Source organism: Squalius cephalus, assembly GCF_949319135.1.
Source record: "Squalius cephalus genome assembly, chromosome: 24".
Lineage (NCBI taxonomy): Eukaryota > Metazoa > Chordata > Actinopteri > Cypriniformes > Leuciscidae > Squalius > Squalius cephalus.
Genome location: NC_137145.1, coordinates 19,771,391 through 19,789,797, shown reverse-complemented (window position 1 = coordinate 19,789,797; position 18,407 = coordinate 19,771,391). Strand labels below are relative to the sequence as shown.

General features: G+C 38.1%; 1 protein-coding gene across 3 annotated transcripts in view; it reads right to left on the bottom strand.

Moving 5' to 3' along the window:
- LOC307152618 (leucine-rich repeat transmembrane neuronal protein 4) overlaps window positions 1-16,870 on the bottom strand; it is a 113,582-nt gene extending 96,712 nt beyond the window's left edge. For 2 of the 3 annotated variants that reach the window (XM_079861418.1, XM_079861419.1), the window contains exons 1-2: window positions 16,246-16,870; window positions 10,222-11,786 (exon numbers count right to left, since the gene is read on the bottom strand). In XM_079861418.1, coding sequence (XP_079717544.1) covers window positions 10,222-11,786; window positions 16,246-16,249 — 1,569 coding nt within the window. In that variant the 5' untranslated portion in view covers window positions 16,250-16,870. Of the gene's footprint in view, window positions 1-9,869; window positions 9,918-10,221; window positions 11,787-16,245 lie in introns of those variants that run through there. The other variant, XM_079861420.1, reaches the window with a different exon arrangement.
- Between the last annotated feature and the right edge of the window lie 1,537 nt (window positions 16,871-18,407).

Genomic DNA, 18,407 nt, shown 5'->3' with positions numbered 1-18,407 from the left:
ACCTGCTGAAGATAATAATGGCTTAGAGAACTGCAGCTAATGAAAATCTGGGGCCAAAGAATTACAGGTGCCAGCAAAATTGCATATCAGCTTGGCACTATACTTCGAATAGTTCACAATGAGACCCGTGAGACCTTCAAGACACTGAGCCCCAGTCACAGGGAATAGTCATTACCTGCAAAACCACACTTGGTTATCTCACCATTCTGACAGGAGGCAGGCTGTAGTCCCAGGGCTCAGTTAAGTGCATGCTCCCAACAGGCCTTGGCGGCAGACAAGACATTGCAGACATTGAAATGATGCATGAAGGATTATATGGCCGCCAAACAACACTTCCAGTGATGGGTTAGACATGTCATCCTCCCACTCTGTCCAGGGACAATGTTTTTCGACCTCATTGCCATTGAGATTGCTCTCTGAGCACTTCTCTTGACACGAAGCCGCCCTAGTTTTGCTCAGAACAAGCGTTCCACATGAGCTCTCTTGTGAGAATCATTCCTAAGATAAGTAAAACATACATGATGAACCCCAAACGCCAATTAAAATGAAGATTGTCAAGAGTGCCTGGTAAAATCTATAGTTGAACGTGTTATCGTTTTTGCTGATTAATTAGTGCTGATAGCAGCTTATGTATTAATCAAATATTGGTAAAAAAAAAATGCTGTTAGGATATTTCTCTGACAGCATACATTGCATATACTTGTAGTAAATAAGAAAAACCTATATATCTATATTAGTGAAAAAATATAGGCAAAATGAATACATAAACATTTTAACTACATCAAATATAGATATAAACATTGATGACCATGGAGTTCATTTTAACCATGAGTTTGATGGTGTCCCTAGAAAAATATTACCATATTACCAGAGATTTATAATGGGCACTACTATTCTGAATCTACTGTTAATGTATTGTTGTTCATATTTGCTATATGACAATATTTACTTAGTGTTAATATTGTAATGTGTTATAGAAGACTGAATGTGTGTATATTTTGTTTTGCTTATCTGTTAACCACCGAGGACCAATTTCAAAATATTCTCTGGTGTATTGTGTATGTATATTTTTTGTTTGAAGTTAAAAGCCCATATTAAGCGCATTAAGCTTTTTATTCTCTAACTTAGTTGTCAGTATTGGCAACATCCAATATACTCTAGGATGACATTCTTGTAAAAACTGAATTCTGGCAATTATACCCACTTGACAAGCTGTCTGTCAAAAAAAATTCTAACCATTGGGGAATAAATTTCTGAGACACAACTTAAAAGGTCATTTCCCACATCACCTCTCCTTCCACAATGAAGGCTCTATCGTACTCGTTTCATTTCCTCAACCTTCCTTAATCTGCCCTCTCCAAAGATGAAAAAGAAGAAGTCATGACAAAAGAGCCAAAGAGAAATGTGGCGACTGGCATGGTCGTGAGGAAGGTGAGATGACCTTGATACGCAAATAGACCATCTTTAAAAGAGAGAGAAAAAAATTATATCTATCATGCAGTGGGCCATTGGTAGGAATGTAGATGGGTTCTGGTTCATTTAATTATCATCATCTATTAGAAATTATTTTTCAAATGTCCCATTAATGGTAGACTAAGGCCTTGTCCACACTAATATGTTTTCGTTGTAGTGTGGACTGTCAAAACGGAGGTATTTAAAAAACGATGATGCAAGTTTAGTCATGTGACGCATTTTGTACCATTTTGTACGCTTTTGTGAGGTTTTACGCATGCGCAGTAAGGTGAATTTAGTGTTTTCTGTTTTCTGCCTGAAAATGCTAGTGTGGACGGAGAGTGTTTTTAAATGAAAACGCCGTTTTCAAATGTATCCGGATTAATGTAGACGTACCCTAAACGTTTTAAAGGAGGTTCTAACTTTGTTCATCAGAAGAAGTCATGCAGGTTTGGAATGACATGAAAGTGACTAGAAGATGACAAGATTTAAATTTGTGTGTGTTCTATCCATTCAAGCACAATGAACCTCTGCCTGAAAAAGGAATAAACAGCCGTTGAAGCTGACAACACCCTTTCTTTACAAACGTATGTGCTGTGTGGAGTCTTGACATTTGAGGTTCTGCTAATTCTACCCTTGCGTCGCTGCACTATAATCATAATCAGCGGTATTCTTCTGCTCAAAACTGAGCCTCTGAACGAGAAACATGCTCTGGCCCACCATGCGCCGTGTACTTGAGAGGTAAGAGCTTCATGTGTGCCCATTGGGCCAAATGCCTGCTCAAGCCATGACATGATCCTAATCGACATGAGCACACGGGAGGGCTCAAGCCCAGGGCCGTGGGCCAGACACTGAACACAATGACCAGCTCTCCCATTCCGGCGTCTCCGAGCGCTTTACAAACAATGCCCGGTCAGGAAAACAAGCCCTCGATATCAGTCCACAGCTGTGCTTTTGTCTCTCTCTCCATCCGTCAGAGACGCACCACGCAGGCTTAGACACCTACGCCGTTGCCTCTGCTGCCCTCTGTGACGGAGAGAGCTTGTTTATCACACCGAAGCATATTGCCGATGTCCTCGCAAGGCGAAGAGAGAAAGAGAGAGACGGGAAGATAGAGAGACAGACACAAGAAAAGGGAACGAAAGAACAGAACAAATAGTGGCTGTGAAAAAGATGAATAGAGAAAGGGCAGGAAATAAAGCGAGAGAGAAAGGACACAGTAAAAACTGCTGAGATAGAGAGCGAGAGAGAGAGAGAAATGGAGTGAACACATTGGAAAGCACATAATGGAGGGGACAGAGGCTAATTAAAGAAGGCCGGATTAATTAGGCTTTCAGTCTGCCTGCCTCTCATTCTCCCACTGTGTTTCCTGCCAGCACCACCCTCCATCCCCTCATAAAACACGCCACATTGTTGTTGGACGGACTTTTAGGGCTCTGGTCTTTGGAATGTACATAAGTCTGTAATGTACAGTGGGAGAGTAACTTGGTTACCTTTGGGGGCAAATACAAGGTAAGGCTGGGCGGTATGATGGTATATATAATGTGTGATGGGAGAAATGTGTAAAACATGCTATACCACTTTTACCACAAAATTATCCCACAACGTAATTAAAAAATCTGACATCAAGCGTAAAATTATAGCCTGAGGCAGCAAGTTTTATCGCTCCATGAGGTAGTTAGTGATTCCAGCCCAAGCATCCAACAATTTCCCCCCAAAAAATTAAAAATTAAAATAGAAATGCAGAGATATTAAAGTTCTTTCTGATACTGACAAGCTGAAGCTGATCATAGTTTTAATTTTGTTATCAATTTTGTTACCAATTTTGAAAATGTTGCATTATTTTGTAAAAAACGAAAATCAGTCATTTAAAGTTCAGAACAGTATGAAAATGGATATTCATTTTGAGATTTGCTAAAAATAGCATTTTAACTCAAAGTACTCTATATGTAAAAATAATGAGCATATACAATTAAAATGTCCAATTTCATTTGATACATACATTAACACACACACACACATACAAAACCTCTACTCCAATATAAAATGAATCAAACCATGATAGACGATTTTAGATATACAGTAATTAATTATTCACTTCCTTGTGTTTGCATTTTTTAGATTTAGATTTAACTTTATTGTCAGTGTGTCCGCTTGAACATTTAGCATGAACTGTTGACATTACGTATCGGTGCAATCCTTGGTTTTTGCTCATGTCACCAATCTAGTAAAAGAGTACTAAAGATTTATGGGAGTTCAGATGTGAATAAACCATTGAATTACAGCCACTTTGCAGCCAAGGGCGCCTGCACACCAGAAGACTGTCATTTACAAAAGCCTCAAAACAACATCTATTCTTTAAATAGATGACTTGGACCAGCCCCCCGTACAATCCAATTAGGCATCAAATCACTTCAACTATGTTTTTCATAACACTGAGTTACAAGAGGCCATCTGGGACACAAAAAACCCTCTCTCACAATTCCAACCCCCCCACAATTCGAAAAAAAAAAGAGCACTCTCTCTTCTCAATGGCACTGATTTCATGAGCAGACATGAGGGGCCACTTTTGCAGCGAGAGCCCTCATTGGTTCTGTTCCTCCTCCCTACTCGCTGGAGCAAACGATGAGGACCCTTCAGTCCTGTTCTCTATGTAGAATCCTTGGCCAAAAATGACAGGCATGATGGGCATAAATATTTATCAGGTGCCAAAGCTTTGCCAACCTGAAGATACTGGGACAAAAATCAGAAAGTGCGGTTAGCCGTTTCATGATGATTGACGTCCAGGCTCACTATCAGAAAGTCATCCTGGAGGGGGAGGCTGGAATGCCCTTGTGCCAGGCTGCAAGCTCAAGTTTATGATAATCCCAATAAATTATAATGTACTCCGCAGACATTAAAAAACATGATTTGTACTAAATTAAATGGGCTGTGACTCACAGAATCTAGAACAGATTCCTCTCACTCTCATCCCTTCTCACTTCTTTTACTATCAGATAATATTCTTTTCTGCTGGACTCATTCAGTAATATTAATTTGCAGTAGGAGAAAGTGGGGTAAGCTGTGCAACTTTATAGTTAAAGCCCCCATGAAATCCAAATTGAAAATGTTTGGCTTTTAGTATGAATATGTTAGCCTCAAGTTTATCAGCTAGTGTGCTCCACAACAAAATTTGCATTTGGAAGATATAAGCGTTGAAAACTTTCAGTCTCTATAACTCTTCAGCTTCATATCAGATTTTCTGTCCAATCAAAGGTAACATTTTATTTTAAGGTGACGTAGTTACTACATGTACTTACTTACTATGTAGCTACTTACTATAGTAATAACAGTAAACTATGCATGATTACAAGTAACTAACCCTAAACCAAACCCTAACCCTAACCGTAACTCTATAGTAGGTACATGTTGTACTTATTTGAGTAAGTACAATGTAACTACGTCACCCTAAAATGAAGTGTAACCCAATTAAATGCTCTCTAAAATCTGAAGCGTCCCACCCCCTACACACAGACGCTGAAGCTGTGGCTGAAATCGGTCATTTGTTCACACATTTACTATTTTCTATAAGGTTAATGGCACAAAGTGCGCTATATAGGGGATAGGTAAGGATTCAGACTGTGTAAATATGCTTTATATTGGGGTGTATGAAGTCTGGATTTGTATTAGTGTCACACGAACCACTGCTGTGCGCACACAGGCTCTGGTTCAGAGACACGACAGCACAGAGCGGATCATTTGCGCGAGTCGGCCACAAAACGTATCGGACCCATTTGAATTCTGCACAGAAAGAAGGAGATTAGGAGGAGAAACGGTTAGACAGACTCAGCATTAGAAACAGCACTGGCGAGTAGAAGAGATAACACCGGTGCCATGCCCCAACATAACTTGCACACTTTTCAAACTACACATCCTCAGCATGATTTTGTTCATTGTTTTGCTTTAGTAACAGTTTCATCTATATGGAATCTATTAGACTGTGGCTGTCATAAGCAGTCAAATGTGGCTTTGCCAAACTCAACGGCTCCGGCAGAGCTCTGATTTAAATAAAATGCTATTGACTATTTGAAAAAAGGGGAGGATCTGCTCAATATGTTCCGCCCTGTCTTCCGTTTTCAGTGAAAATTACGTCAACACACTGAATAACGCGGCCTTTAAACCGTTCTCTTCTCAAAGAGAAATGTGCTAAAGGTGCAATACTCCTGATTATATTTCAGGATGTGTGGTATCAACTGAAATTAGAAGAACGCATCTATAATAGAAACAGACAGAGAAATTTGACTTTAAAAGAGAGAGAGAGAGAGAGAGAGAGAGAGAGAGAGAGAGAGAGAGAGAGAGGTCCAAACTTATCCCATGTTAGCAAAAAAAAAAGCATCATGTCAAGGGGTACAAGTCGAATTTCCATTTCTCTTATCTAAAAAAAAATAGATAAGAGATTTTTTTTGTGAAAATAATGAATTTTAAACATATGCTTTGATATACATGAGATTAATTTAGAAAATGTGTAGGCAGTTTACTTTAACATGCAAAGAAATTAGTCAATTTTCTTATTAACAGACTGAGATGCATGCATTATACCATTTTTAAATACTAGATCACATGCCAAAAACATGCATAATTTGCTTGATTAAGGGAGTCACACACCTACCACTCTTTCACTCATTTGACTTATAAAAATATAAATAGTTTGCCTTTTTTGATTAGTGAGCACAATGGACTTAATTGTGTGAGCATTTTTTTCTACTTCACCTTTCTCTCCCTAGTTTAGTATAGTTCCTAGTTTTTAATTCATGAGCCCATTCTGAACTGCTAACCAGATTTGTGGTCTGAACGTTAATCTCCAGCAGGCACTTTTGTCTGTTTGGTGGAGGGGAGGAAATGGGGGATTAGTCCATTTTCATTATTTGCAGGGGTCAAAGGTACTGTTCAACACCAATTTGTTAACTAAAATTTGTTGAGTCTAATGATGATTAATGCCCTTGTTGTAGGCCTTCCACTGTTACACCGAAGCAAAGTTCTTGTTTTTTTTTTTTTTTTTTTTTCTACAAAAGCAATTAGAGCACTTTTAAAACCACGAAACGCATCACGGGCTGACAGGTTAAGCTTTTAATACAAATGCGACAGCAACATAATGTACAATACGACAAAATGTGATGGTACTGGCCTAATTGCTCACAACTAAAAATAATTAATATTAAATGAGGTGCCTTCAAAAACTCGCTTGACGATTTCCGCGCCTAAGGATATACGTACATACATGTACAATAGCCCCAATGGGCCTGGCAGTGTGAAGCCCTTATTCCTGCACTCATGTGAGTATTTTATGCTTTATGAGAACATGTGATGAGGTAAAAGCTGCAATGTAAGGATAACTGATCGGTTTGGTGACATCTCCCAACAACTAAAATAATAAATACTGGAAGTGGAAGAACGTGTTACCTATTATAAATGCCATGTTTTTTTTTGCACAAGTATTTTAATGGTAATTGTATTAAACAAAAAGAATAAATCACAACTACATTATCAAGAAAAATAATAGTGCCGTTCTAGTGTGCTATAGAATGATGACTGTTCAGTAAAACAAAGTTCATCACCTAAATAAATGGATAGAATGGGTACTTCATCCACAGTTGAGCCTTTATGAGTTCTGAAGATAAAGACCTTCGGTTGATCTAAATCGATCAAAGAAGACATTAGATCTTGGCTTTATATTTTACGATGAAAGGTGTCCAAATTGCATGACAGTTTAACGGAGAACCTCTCTCAAAGTGAGGTCAGAGGACAATCCCTCTTAGCAGTCTCTTCCACACCTTTATGCCATTTGTGATTCGCAACAGAAGTGATGTAAGGCATGAGAAGAACACTGGTTTTCAAGACAGGAGCAATCTGAACTGTGTGTTTGAATCTAGTCTTTTGGCTTGATGTGAAAAGCCCGTAAATCAGGTGTGCGTGTGGAATACCAAATCGCAGGAGAGAGAATAGAACTCATCAATCATGGGTGACGTGCGCTTTGCTGCACGGGAGGGAAGCCAAACCACATTAGTGTTGATGTAGCAATGCTGTGGTATGGAGGACGGCAGAAGGAAAAAAGGAGGCAAACAATTCAGAATTATAGACTATTAATGGAAAACATTATGGAAACAGGTCAACTAAGTGACCTCAACATGAAGCCTTTCGATGATTATGGACGGGTCACACTAAATTTAGGCAATAGTTAGCGAGGTCTAAGCAAGGAGGTCTTTAGTACCTGTAGAAAGCACCATTACCAGTTCCACCATTCATCGCAAAGTGAGTAGAGTTCAACCGATAGTGGATTTTACCGATAACGATAATGTTGGATATCGATATTTTACCGATAACGATAAGGTAGGTTGGACAACGGACCGATAACCGGTTTATCAACCGATAGTTTTCCAAATTGACACTGAATAAAAACAAACATAACATTCCAAGTAAATATGGCTGAACTTTATTACAAAAAAGAAAGAAAAAACTGTACTGAACCATTAAAATGTACTGCACTAGACAATTTTTACAATTTAAATATATAAAATATATAAATATTAATTATAAATATATTAATTATAACTTTACTTTCATGTTAGTTCATAGAACATTAACTAAAATTAATAGAACTTTGTAAAATGTATTAGTAAATGTTAAAATTAACAATCTAACAAGGAACTTCTAGATAATTTATTAACCTTAGTTAATGTTAGAAATGGAATTTTATTGTAAAAAGATACCATTTCATATAAATACAAACAGTCATGCTTAAAGATGGTCATCTTTAAATATCTACACAAAGGCCATAGCATTTAAATTAGACTCTCACACATTATTTGCTTTTATTTTATAACAAATGTATAATAATACATAACAAAATATGTATTAAAGTGATGATAAAAAAAAAAGAACTGAAATCAAATGCAATTCTGATTTGTTTATCGTTTCTGTCAGCTGCATGATCATTTCAATTTGCTATCTCATGTCACTAGCTTTAAATGTGCAACTTTGCTGGCTAACGAATGCATAAAAGTGACCAAATGGATATAATTACTTTATAATGGAAAACATGTACGGTAGTGTACTATAGACAAACTGTTTTCTTCTTTCAGTTGTTCTTTCTTGTGTTACCAAGATATATCATCATAAGGGCAAAGATGCTATAAGAGACTTAGGGATTTGCACGTAATAAATAAAAAAAGTTTGTTCCTTGGCTTGGGGAAATCACAAGAGAAAAATATGCCAATCTGCTGGACTCTAAAGTGCACCTCTGATCACTTCAAAAACGCTTTGAGGCGACAGATCAGAGAACGGACACGGGCCCATGTGGAGAGGTCAACGTCACTGTCAGAATGCCATTCTGTGTGCCTTTGTGCTCTCACCAACCTTTATAGTCTTCTCTTCCTGCGACTTGATTTGGCATCGCCTGTTTACCATCATGCCAATCGGCCTGCTAGCATGTCTACCTGCCTTTCTTGTTTCACTCAGGCCTGCCTTGCTAGCCACAGCACATATGCCCCATCATGGCTCTGCCAGAGGCAGGTCTGCCTTTAATGACACCTTACTGTGTCATGACACCTTACTGGCAGGTTTAATGACACCTTACTGGCAGGTTTCTTAGCCCGAAGGAGTAATGGTAACAGTTGCCTTGGGAAAAGCATGAACATATGTAAATATAGCGAAGCATACAAACAACACACAAAACCAGCTCCTTAAAATGCATCAACTGACCCCAGCTGCCAACACATATGTCAGCGAAGTCCTGAGTGACACACTAAGAAAATTTGTATTTTGTAAATTGGAACTGCAGGTTGTGCTGAAGTATAAAAGGGGGTGATCTAAAATGACGGAGAGATGATTCAAGAGAGAAAGACGAGTGTGAAGCAAAGATAAGAGGCTAAAAAATAGGTATGAAGTGATACACATGGAAGAAGTCAAAAAGAGCCCTTGGAAGACAAAGTGGGGGTGTCATTAAAGACATTCTCATAGCCCCGGGAAGATCATGGAAAAAAAAGAAGAGAGAAAATATAGAAACAGAGCCGTTTCATTGAGCATGGATCAAACAGTGTTGAAAGAACCAATGAGTGTATAGGAGTCAGGATTAGAAGGATGGTTAGGAGGTTTTTCACTAACAGGATGTGTTTGAAGTTCCCCATAGACAAATCCATTCCATTTTGGTCTTGGGAGCAGTTAAGTACACACACATATTTTAATGAGGACAAATAAATAATTGTGAAACAGCAGTTTTTTGAGGGAGTTTGTTATCCTGTGATTACTAAAGCTGATTTTTTTAAAGAATCACACATCTTTATGGGAAAAAAGAAGAAGCAAGAGCCTGCCTGAGAGAGCATTATAAAAACCACCCTATCATCTTCAAGTCGATGTCTACCAGGTAGAAGAAAGTATTTCAGGTACACTTGTATAAATGCATTATGTTACAGCCTAGAATAAAACTGCTCCTAAAAGAAAAAAAATCAAATGAATCAACAGGACTCCTCAAATATGCACTAACAAATCAATATGTAATTGTAAATTAACACCTCATCCAAGGTTAAACAAATAGCATACTGTGCCAAAAACATTTAAAAAATGTGTCCCTCCTAAAATATATCCCTGCCAAAAACATATCCCTGCCGCGCAACAATCTTCTAAAATGGCATCAAACACAGCACAACAACAGAAGGACTTTTTTTAAGCAGCTAAAGAACTGACCTCTTTTCCCACCAAACCCAATGGATTGTAAGTCGAGGTATGGAGTCTTACCTCACATTCTCTGGAGCCAGAGATGGTGTAGGTACATGGTCCTGTACCATTGACTAGCACATCTGTGCCCTCTGTGTTATTAGGCTTGTAGTCCACATAGTACTCCTGCAATGGTGTGCTGAGTGTGCGCTCTGTCTCCCGTGACTTTTTCCGACGTTTGCGAGCTGCAGCCGAGTTTTCCTGCAGCTGCTTTACACTGCTTGGATAGCGCTTCCACGAGACATAAATTACAAGGAGGATCATAGCAACTGACAGGAAAAGGGCAACACTTCCTGCCACTATCTTGTGGAATGATACTGGTTCGAAGTCTTGCTCAGGTGGTGGGACAGCCGGCTGAGAAGGCGCTGAAGAGGTGGTACCTTCCAAGGATGTCCCCAGGCCCCCTCTGCTGTCTCCAGATTTAAGAGTCGGGACAAAAGAGCTGGCTGGGGTCTGTGCAAAGGCGACAAAAGGAGTAGAGGGAGCAATTACGGTTGATGGCATGGCAGGAGCAATCATGCAAACTCTATTGGCGTCAACTGCATCCATAACCTTCTCCCCTTGAACTTCTTTGGGTGATGCACAAATCATATTAATTTCTTTGTTTCCACGGAAGGTTCTCAGCCAGGCCACTAGCGGACACACAACTGGTCCACAGTCCCACATATTTCCTGCCAGACTAATTGCAGTCAGAGAGATCCAGGCATCCACAGCTTCTTGAGACACATTGACAAGCTTGTTTGAATCCAGGTTAAGTGTCTGCAGATTCGGCATGGCCCGGTACACTTCTGCATCTATCTCCTGCAGGTCATTTCCTGAAAGGTCCAGCTTCTGCAATGATGTCCAGGTCCACGTAAGGCCTTCACTCATGGTCCTAATGCGGTTCCACTGTAGGTAAAGAGCACGCAAGTTATAGAAGCGTGGGAAATTGAAAAAGTTGATTTTGGAGAACTGGTTATGCTCAATATGCAGCTCAGTTAGCTTCAGCAGGCCAGACATTGAATTGCGAGTAATGCTGCGCAGACGGTTGTAGCCAAGGTCAAGGAACTCAAGATTACGACAGTCCTGAAAAAGGCGAGAGGGAAGATTCTTAAGGGAATTGGAGCGCATGTGCAAACTAAGTAACTTGCGTAGACCCTGGAACTGCCCTGGCTGCAGAGCTTGTAGCTTGTTGTAAGAAAGGTCAAGGTTTCTCAAGTTTGGTACAAGGTGAAATGTGGTGTTATGCAGAATTGTGATCTTGTTGGAGCTCAATATTAGCTCTTTGAGCCTCCGTATCCCTTGAAAAGCACGTGCATCCACATTGGCAATGTAGTTGTGGTCCAGGTACAGCCAAATGAGTTGGTTGAGGCCAACAAATTGTCCAGCCTTTAGGCTTGCCAAGCTGTTATACCGCAGGGACAGGCCTTGACAGCCACCAGAGAGGTTCTTGGGAACATCACGGAATGCACTAGACTCACAGTATACAATCTTTCCATCACATCGGCAGCTCCGAGGGCAAGGACGCTCACCAAAGCAAGGAGTGGCAGAGAGCCATGCCTGCATTAGCAGTGGCACCATGAACCAGCGGTGCCTCATGGCAAAGCCTAAAATGCAAAAAGAAAAGAAAAAAACAGTCAAAAAACGACATAATTTGATAACACATAAATCATGCCATTACAAACGGGATTATTCAGTTCAACTTATATTTAATGTGTACATACAATACTAGACACAATACTGGGCAAAAGTGAAGCAAACTAGAGGTTGACCAATTCATCGGTTTTGCTGATATATCGGTACCGATAGTTAATTGGTGGAACTATCGTTATCGGCAAAAATCCACACCGATAATTTTTCCAGGTTGCGTCCGTTGCTGGAGCGGCTGAGAAGGGTGCGCTGTCATTACACAGTACGAGAGTGCTGAGAAGAGTCTGCTAGCATTATACAGAGTGAGAGCCCATTGACTAAGGTTAATAAATGTTGTAGAAGTATTATTCATTGTTAGTTTGTTAATTTCAACGTTTACTAATACATTATAAATTGAGTTTTAATTTTTATTTTATTAAAGTTATTATCTTAGTTAATGTACTATGAACTAACATGAATGATCAAGGTACAATTGTATTGCTCAAATAATAATACATGGAGTAAAAACGTATATTGCATAATGCATATAGTTCATGAAAGCTAGCTAATACATCCTTGTTAACAAATAGGACTTGCAAAGTGTTACCTATGAAATTTACATAGGCTATGTTTCTAGGTTATAGCTAAAGAAACCATACATTTGACCTGTAATATTTAAATTATTTTCTGTAGAGTTCATTCTGTAGAACTTCTCATTTTAATATATTCATATTTATATATTTGTTTAACTTAGCACATTCCAGTTCAGCACTGATTTCCTTGGAGTGTTGTTTGTTTTTAATCCAGTTTCCCTTAAAAAAAAATATCGGTTGAATAATCGGTTATCGAATTGATACGGTCAAACCTAAATATCAGTATCGGTAAAATCCACTATCGGTCGACCTCTAAAGCAAACAGTGCAAAAGAGTTTAAAACAAATACAGCAGATTCACTTTCCCTGACAAAGTATCTCTCACACTTGTTTGGCGCAGATTCAATCGTGATCCTATTAAGACGCTGTGATATATTGCGACATGTTGAATCATGAAATGTGTATTGTGGTGTGCATCATATTATGAGGTAATTGACAATACCCAGCCCTAATTGTTGAGCAGTTTCAAAGCAGAGATTAATACGATTAATGAGAGAAGAAATATTGTAATTGTTCTGTGATTATAAACCCTTGAAATATTACATTTATACAGCAATATGATACCACACAGGACCCAATTAACAGTGGTGATTGTGTAAATCAATCCAGTCATGCTATGTTGTTTAATTCTTCTCTCTGGCAATGGCAAACATGCCTGTCTTCCAATAAGCTTGGACATGAGCCCACTACAGTATGAAAGGAAATGTCCTGAGAGATATGCCTCGGCCATCGTATCAGTCGCTAATTATAATCTAAATGATTGTCAGTCAACCAAATCATTTATATTTGCCTGGATGTTCAGTGACTCTGCTAGCAGCCTTTGTCCATCTTTCCTTATTACACAAAGGAAACCTAGGTGTTGTACTTGTCAAAACAAATGGGAGGTTGAAGTGAGGCCTTATATCAGCAGTGAATTCACAACTAAACATTGGATCAAGAGGTTAGAGGTCTGGGTAAAATACGCATGTGCTTTATGTGAAGGTCTTGGCTAAAGTCTGGACATTTTCCAGTAATGGGATTTTATCATTTGTGCTGTATCTTTCCGGCCTTCATACCCACACTGTGTTGCTGTAAAAGGGTTTCAATTCCATTCCTGATGCAACTTTTACAAAGCTGGCTAGGAATAGCATTCTGAAATGAAGTTCCTGAGGCAATATCTGTCTGTCTGAGACAAATAATGTGGTGATGATACATTAATATTGTCATAACAAGAAATCATGAAAGTGGTTAAATGAAATATCAAAATAAACATTTAGCTTAAAGGCAAATTTATTGCAAAACCATCCAAATAACACCTTTAGAAACGTGCATGGAACCAAATGGTTTATCTGAATCTATACAATGTTAAAGTAATTCTACCAGATGTTCTCTAAGGTTGAAAAGGAGAAAATGTTCATTCACTGCATTTATCGGCTTATCAGGACCAAACATTTAATGGTCAAGAACATTATTAATGCACCTTCTGTTCCTGATTATAATATACCATGGCCTAAAAAATATTGCTGATCTTGATGTGATTATTAGTGGATGTATTAAGTCAGTTAAACCTAGTTAACAACCAGAAAATGTCTGAATAACTGTCTTAATTTTTGAAAACCATATCAACTGTTATCATGTAGAACCTAAAAATGTCACTTTGTTTGATATCTTCTTATTTAACGCAATGAAATTCATACATTTCTGCGTGTGGCTTCAGAGTCCAAACAATTTTTGGGATCCACTGATTGTGATTAATAACAATCACAAAAACAAAGCACAGATGCGCTGATGTCCATGAGCGTACACTTGCCAACAACTGATGCACAAGCAGGCTGCAGTACGATAAAGTAATTACGTCACTGGCTTCCATTCACACTAACCAGACAATCAGACTGTATCCGCTTAATGACATTTGCTAATGAAATGATGCTGATAAAGTTAATGATCCAAGTGAAGTCTAATGAAAATTAATTTGTAACAAACTTGCTCTGCCACTTTTCTTATTTTAGATGCATCTACACTTTTTCTTCTCTTGGTAAAACTGATTTTGCCTCTGTATAGGCCTACAGACCCTTCTCAGTGATGCTCCAAAATTTTACCAGGTTGGTTATTTTATGTTTGCTGTCAAGATCTCCCACTACAGTGCCGCAAAGCAGCAAGCATAGCTCATCATTTTACGAGCTGTGGAAGGCCATCTCGCCGCATGCCGCTAACGAATAACAATCAGAGCAGGTCACATATCTGTCAAATAGCCCCTGTAAAATGATTGAAAGCACATCCATAATCAAGTACTCTAATGTGGCCATGAGAAGGTCTGTGACTTACAGTTAATTGCAATGCTTAGTTAAATAATGATGAGTTTAGTTTCAATAATCATGAAAAACATGTAAGAAATATAACTCTGGTAAATATTTATATATGTCGTAAGCATGTGAAATGCATCTGTTAATAAATGCAAAATTAAATGCAAATTAACATCGAAAAATCACACTGTTAACACTGATGCAATGCATACTGTCAAATTGCCTTTCAGTCAATAAATAAAATCTATGTGGCTTCACCTTTCTTTGATGAAGAAATAACTCCAGCTGCTCAAACAAGGAATTAATACAAAACTATAAGCCTTCCAAGCATTGTATGCACTTGCATTGACAAACAAGTGTACACATGACAATGCATGCACATAATGTGCACCTTTTCCAATATAAATCTAAGAAAGAATATTAACTATCGCTGTACGATCTCCACACTATCAATAATGCACGGGCACACTCTGAGAAATTGCCTTTTTGCCAAAAATGAGGTTCAATTAGCATTCCAGTGTTAAAAAATGAGCTGGCATCAGTCTGCTATTTAAATCAGTGAGAGATGGGAAAAAAAAAAATAGTGATAGGCTGATAATCAGTTGACCAATTTTTTTTTTTTTTTTTTTTTTTTTTTTACCGATATTCACACTTTCCAACTTAATTGGTTGTCTGGTCTATGGTTGGATGGCACAGTTTGGATCCCAACTGAAAAGCACAACATAGTTTACAGGTACAATTAGTTATTCAATTTAATGTTTAGACACTCAAACTTTGCATATAACCATTGATTCTCTAGTGAAAAATATCTAGCTTAACATTTAGACCTTATCACTAAAGTCCACACCAAAGATTGAAATCAATTTGCTACCAGATCACCAAACAGCTTTGCATAAATATAATGGCATAAATAACAGCAATACATACATTTTCTAAAAACATTTCAAATTTTGACGATATATTACAAGTAGCAGCATAACTAAATAAAATATTCATCATAATACATAGTGTTTTTGTTGTAGGTTAGTATCCTAAATGATCATTTATATTATTGTGACAAAAAAAAAAAGTCAAAGATCAGTTCTGGTTTTCACAAATATAAACGAAAAATCGGAATAAACTTAATGAACATCGATTAACATCGAATAAATGAATGGACGGATACACTTGACTGTACCTCACCAGAATCATACCATTGTGAACTGAAGTGAATGCAGGGTCAGATTTGATCAAGAAATATGCATGCTTATCATATGCAAAATAAATATGCATACAAATTGTCTTAAAGACAACACCATATGAATGCACGCATAATAAACCTGTTATGCTGATCAGAGTACATGATGCGGACTCTTTTGTTTTAATGCATAGACACCGTTTGAAGACAATTCACATCTCAATGAAAAAATAATTCAACTGCAGGAAATGTCCCCCTAATTTATCACCATAAACATCTACCGTGGTTTCCATGTCCACTTATGTCCGAGTGATAGTCAAACTTACCCATCACCGCGTCTCAGTCAACTCCTCGCCACAGGTTTTACAGCTTTCTACCGCTCGAGACCCGAAACGGCATGGCACGCGCTCTCTTCAGATGGTTCGGTTCTTCCACACGCGCACGTTCCCGCCTGTAGTCCTCCACCGCAGAGCAGACGCGGGAAATCTTCAGTCTCTCCTGACTGACCACTGACCATATCTTTTAATTCCCCTCAAAACAAAATGTTCATAATAAACATCCACTCGAACAGAAAGAATCCATTTTAAATCCTAACATTTTTACATCAAGTCACAAACAGAACCGGAGACGCGCGATTCCAAATCCAAGTTATCTACCACAAGTCAAACTTATGGAAATCCCAGCAATCCCCTTCCACCTCAGTGTATTCCATCGCAGCATAATGCGCAAACACTGTCTTTCCCGAGATGATGATGATGCGTACCGTAGATTAATCCGTGGATATTTTGTTATAAATAAGAATTATGATGTTTAAGAGATTTCAATCCAGTCCAAAATTATTGCACTCAGAGAATATTGTTTAGAAGTGTACTCCACTCCATCGGGAATGTTTCTCCTCTCCTGTACAGTTCCCGACAGTAGGCTACAGAGATGCAGCAGGATTGTGAGTGGTTAACCACCACAACCGCCTGTCGCACCATAACTTTGTCAGACAGAATCCGAATGCCCTCTTCTGGCGAACTGTCATCTCCAGCAGCAATCTCTTCTCCTCTCATTTCACTCTCACTCGATATTTCCAGAGGAAAACGAGAGGGTGACACTACAAGTCTATTAAATCGACTACCATAAAAGAAGAACACACGATCCAGCTGAAGAGGGACGTCTATTTCTTGAGCCAACAAGAAATCATCACAAATATCAAAATCTGTTATTATGTAGGCCTACTGCTTCTATGTTCCTTTTGAAGTTTTAGATTCTTTATCCGAAAATAAATGAAAACTGAATTTCGACTTTGTGTGGATTGCTGCGTTTTAGTGCTTGTGAAAATAACTAATGTCACTACGATTTTATTTGAAATAGCCTAAAATTGACTCGATATACCGTTTCTTATGTTTCTTTCTTTCAGCTCCAAACTTTTAAAAGGAAATTATTCATATTAGGTGAGTACTTAATTATGTATCATGCTATTTATTTTAGCATTCTCCTGCTGCCATAGATTAAAACATTTATTTATTTAAACATATATATTTGCACATAGGCTACTTAAAGGGATATTCACCCAAAACTGAAAATTCTGTCATCATTTACTCACCCTCATGTCATTCCAAACCCAGACTTCCGTTTATTTTCGGAGCACAAATTAATATTTTAATAAAATATGAGGAGACAGGATCGCTTTATACACTGAACAGATTTAAATTAGGCTTTTATTCACATACAGTATAAACATTCATTAACACACACACACACACACACACACACACACACACACACACACACAGACACACATCACTTGTGGTACTGTAAATGGAGGCTCAAGCGTGTTCCCTAGATGTGCGAGAACCAATGAGGTTCATTCTCCTGTTACGAAGTACAGCTTCTGCAAGAACCAATGAGATTCATTCTCATGTGTTACACAGCACGTTTGAGCTTCTGCAAGAACCAATGAGGTTCATTCTCATGTGTTAAGTTTGTGCACGTGTGAGCTTCCACAATAACCAATAAGGTTTGTTCTCATGCGTCAAGCAGGTCCGGTTGAGCTTCAGTTTATGTTCCCTGATCAATGTTTATGTGAATAAAAAAGCCTAAATTAAATCTGTTCATCATATAAAGTGATCGAATCTTTTCAGAAAATTAGGACTAAACCGCTCAATTGGAATTGGAATTGATTGGATCATCTCATGTGAGTTTTAGGTTGCCCCGCCCTCGTGCCGGTAAACACGTCATTCATTGGAGAAGAGAAGAGATGTCATTGCAAGTGGAAGGAGAAGTTTTTTTGATTGAAAATTAGGTGGGCTCATGAATTGAAAAATAAAAATAATGATGTGCACAAATAAATAATTTATAATAAACACTGCTATATTCAATAAATATACATTAATGCATATACAATATTTGAAAAGCTACATTTATATGTGTTTATCAATTGTTAAAGTAAAACTATTTTTTTATAAAACCAAATTTATATAATGAGTACATCATGAATCAA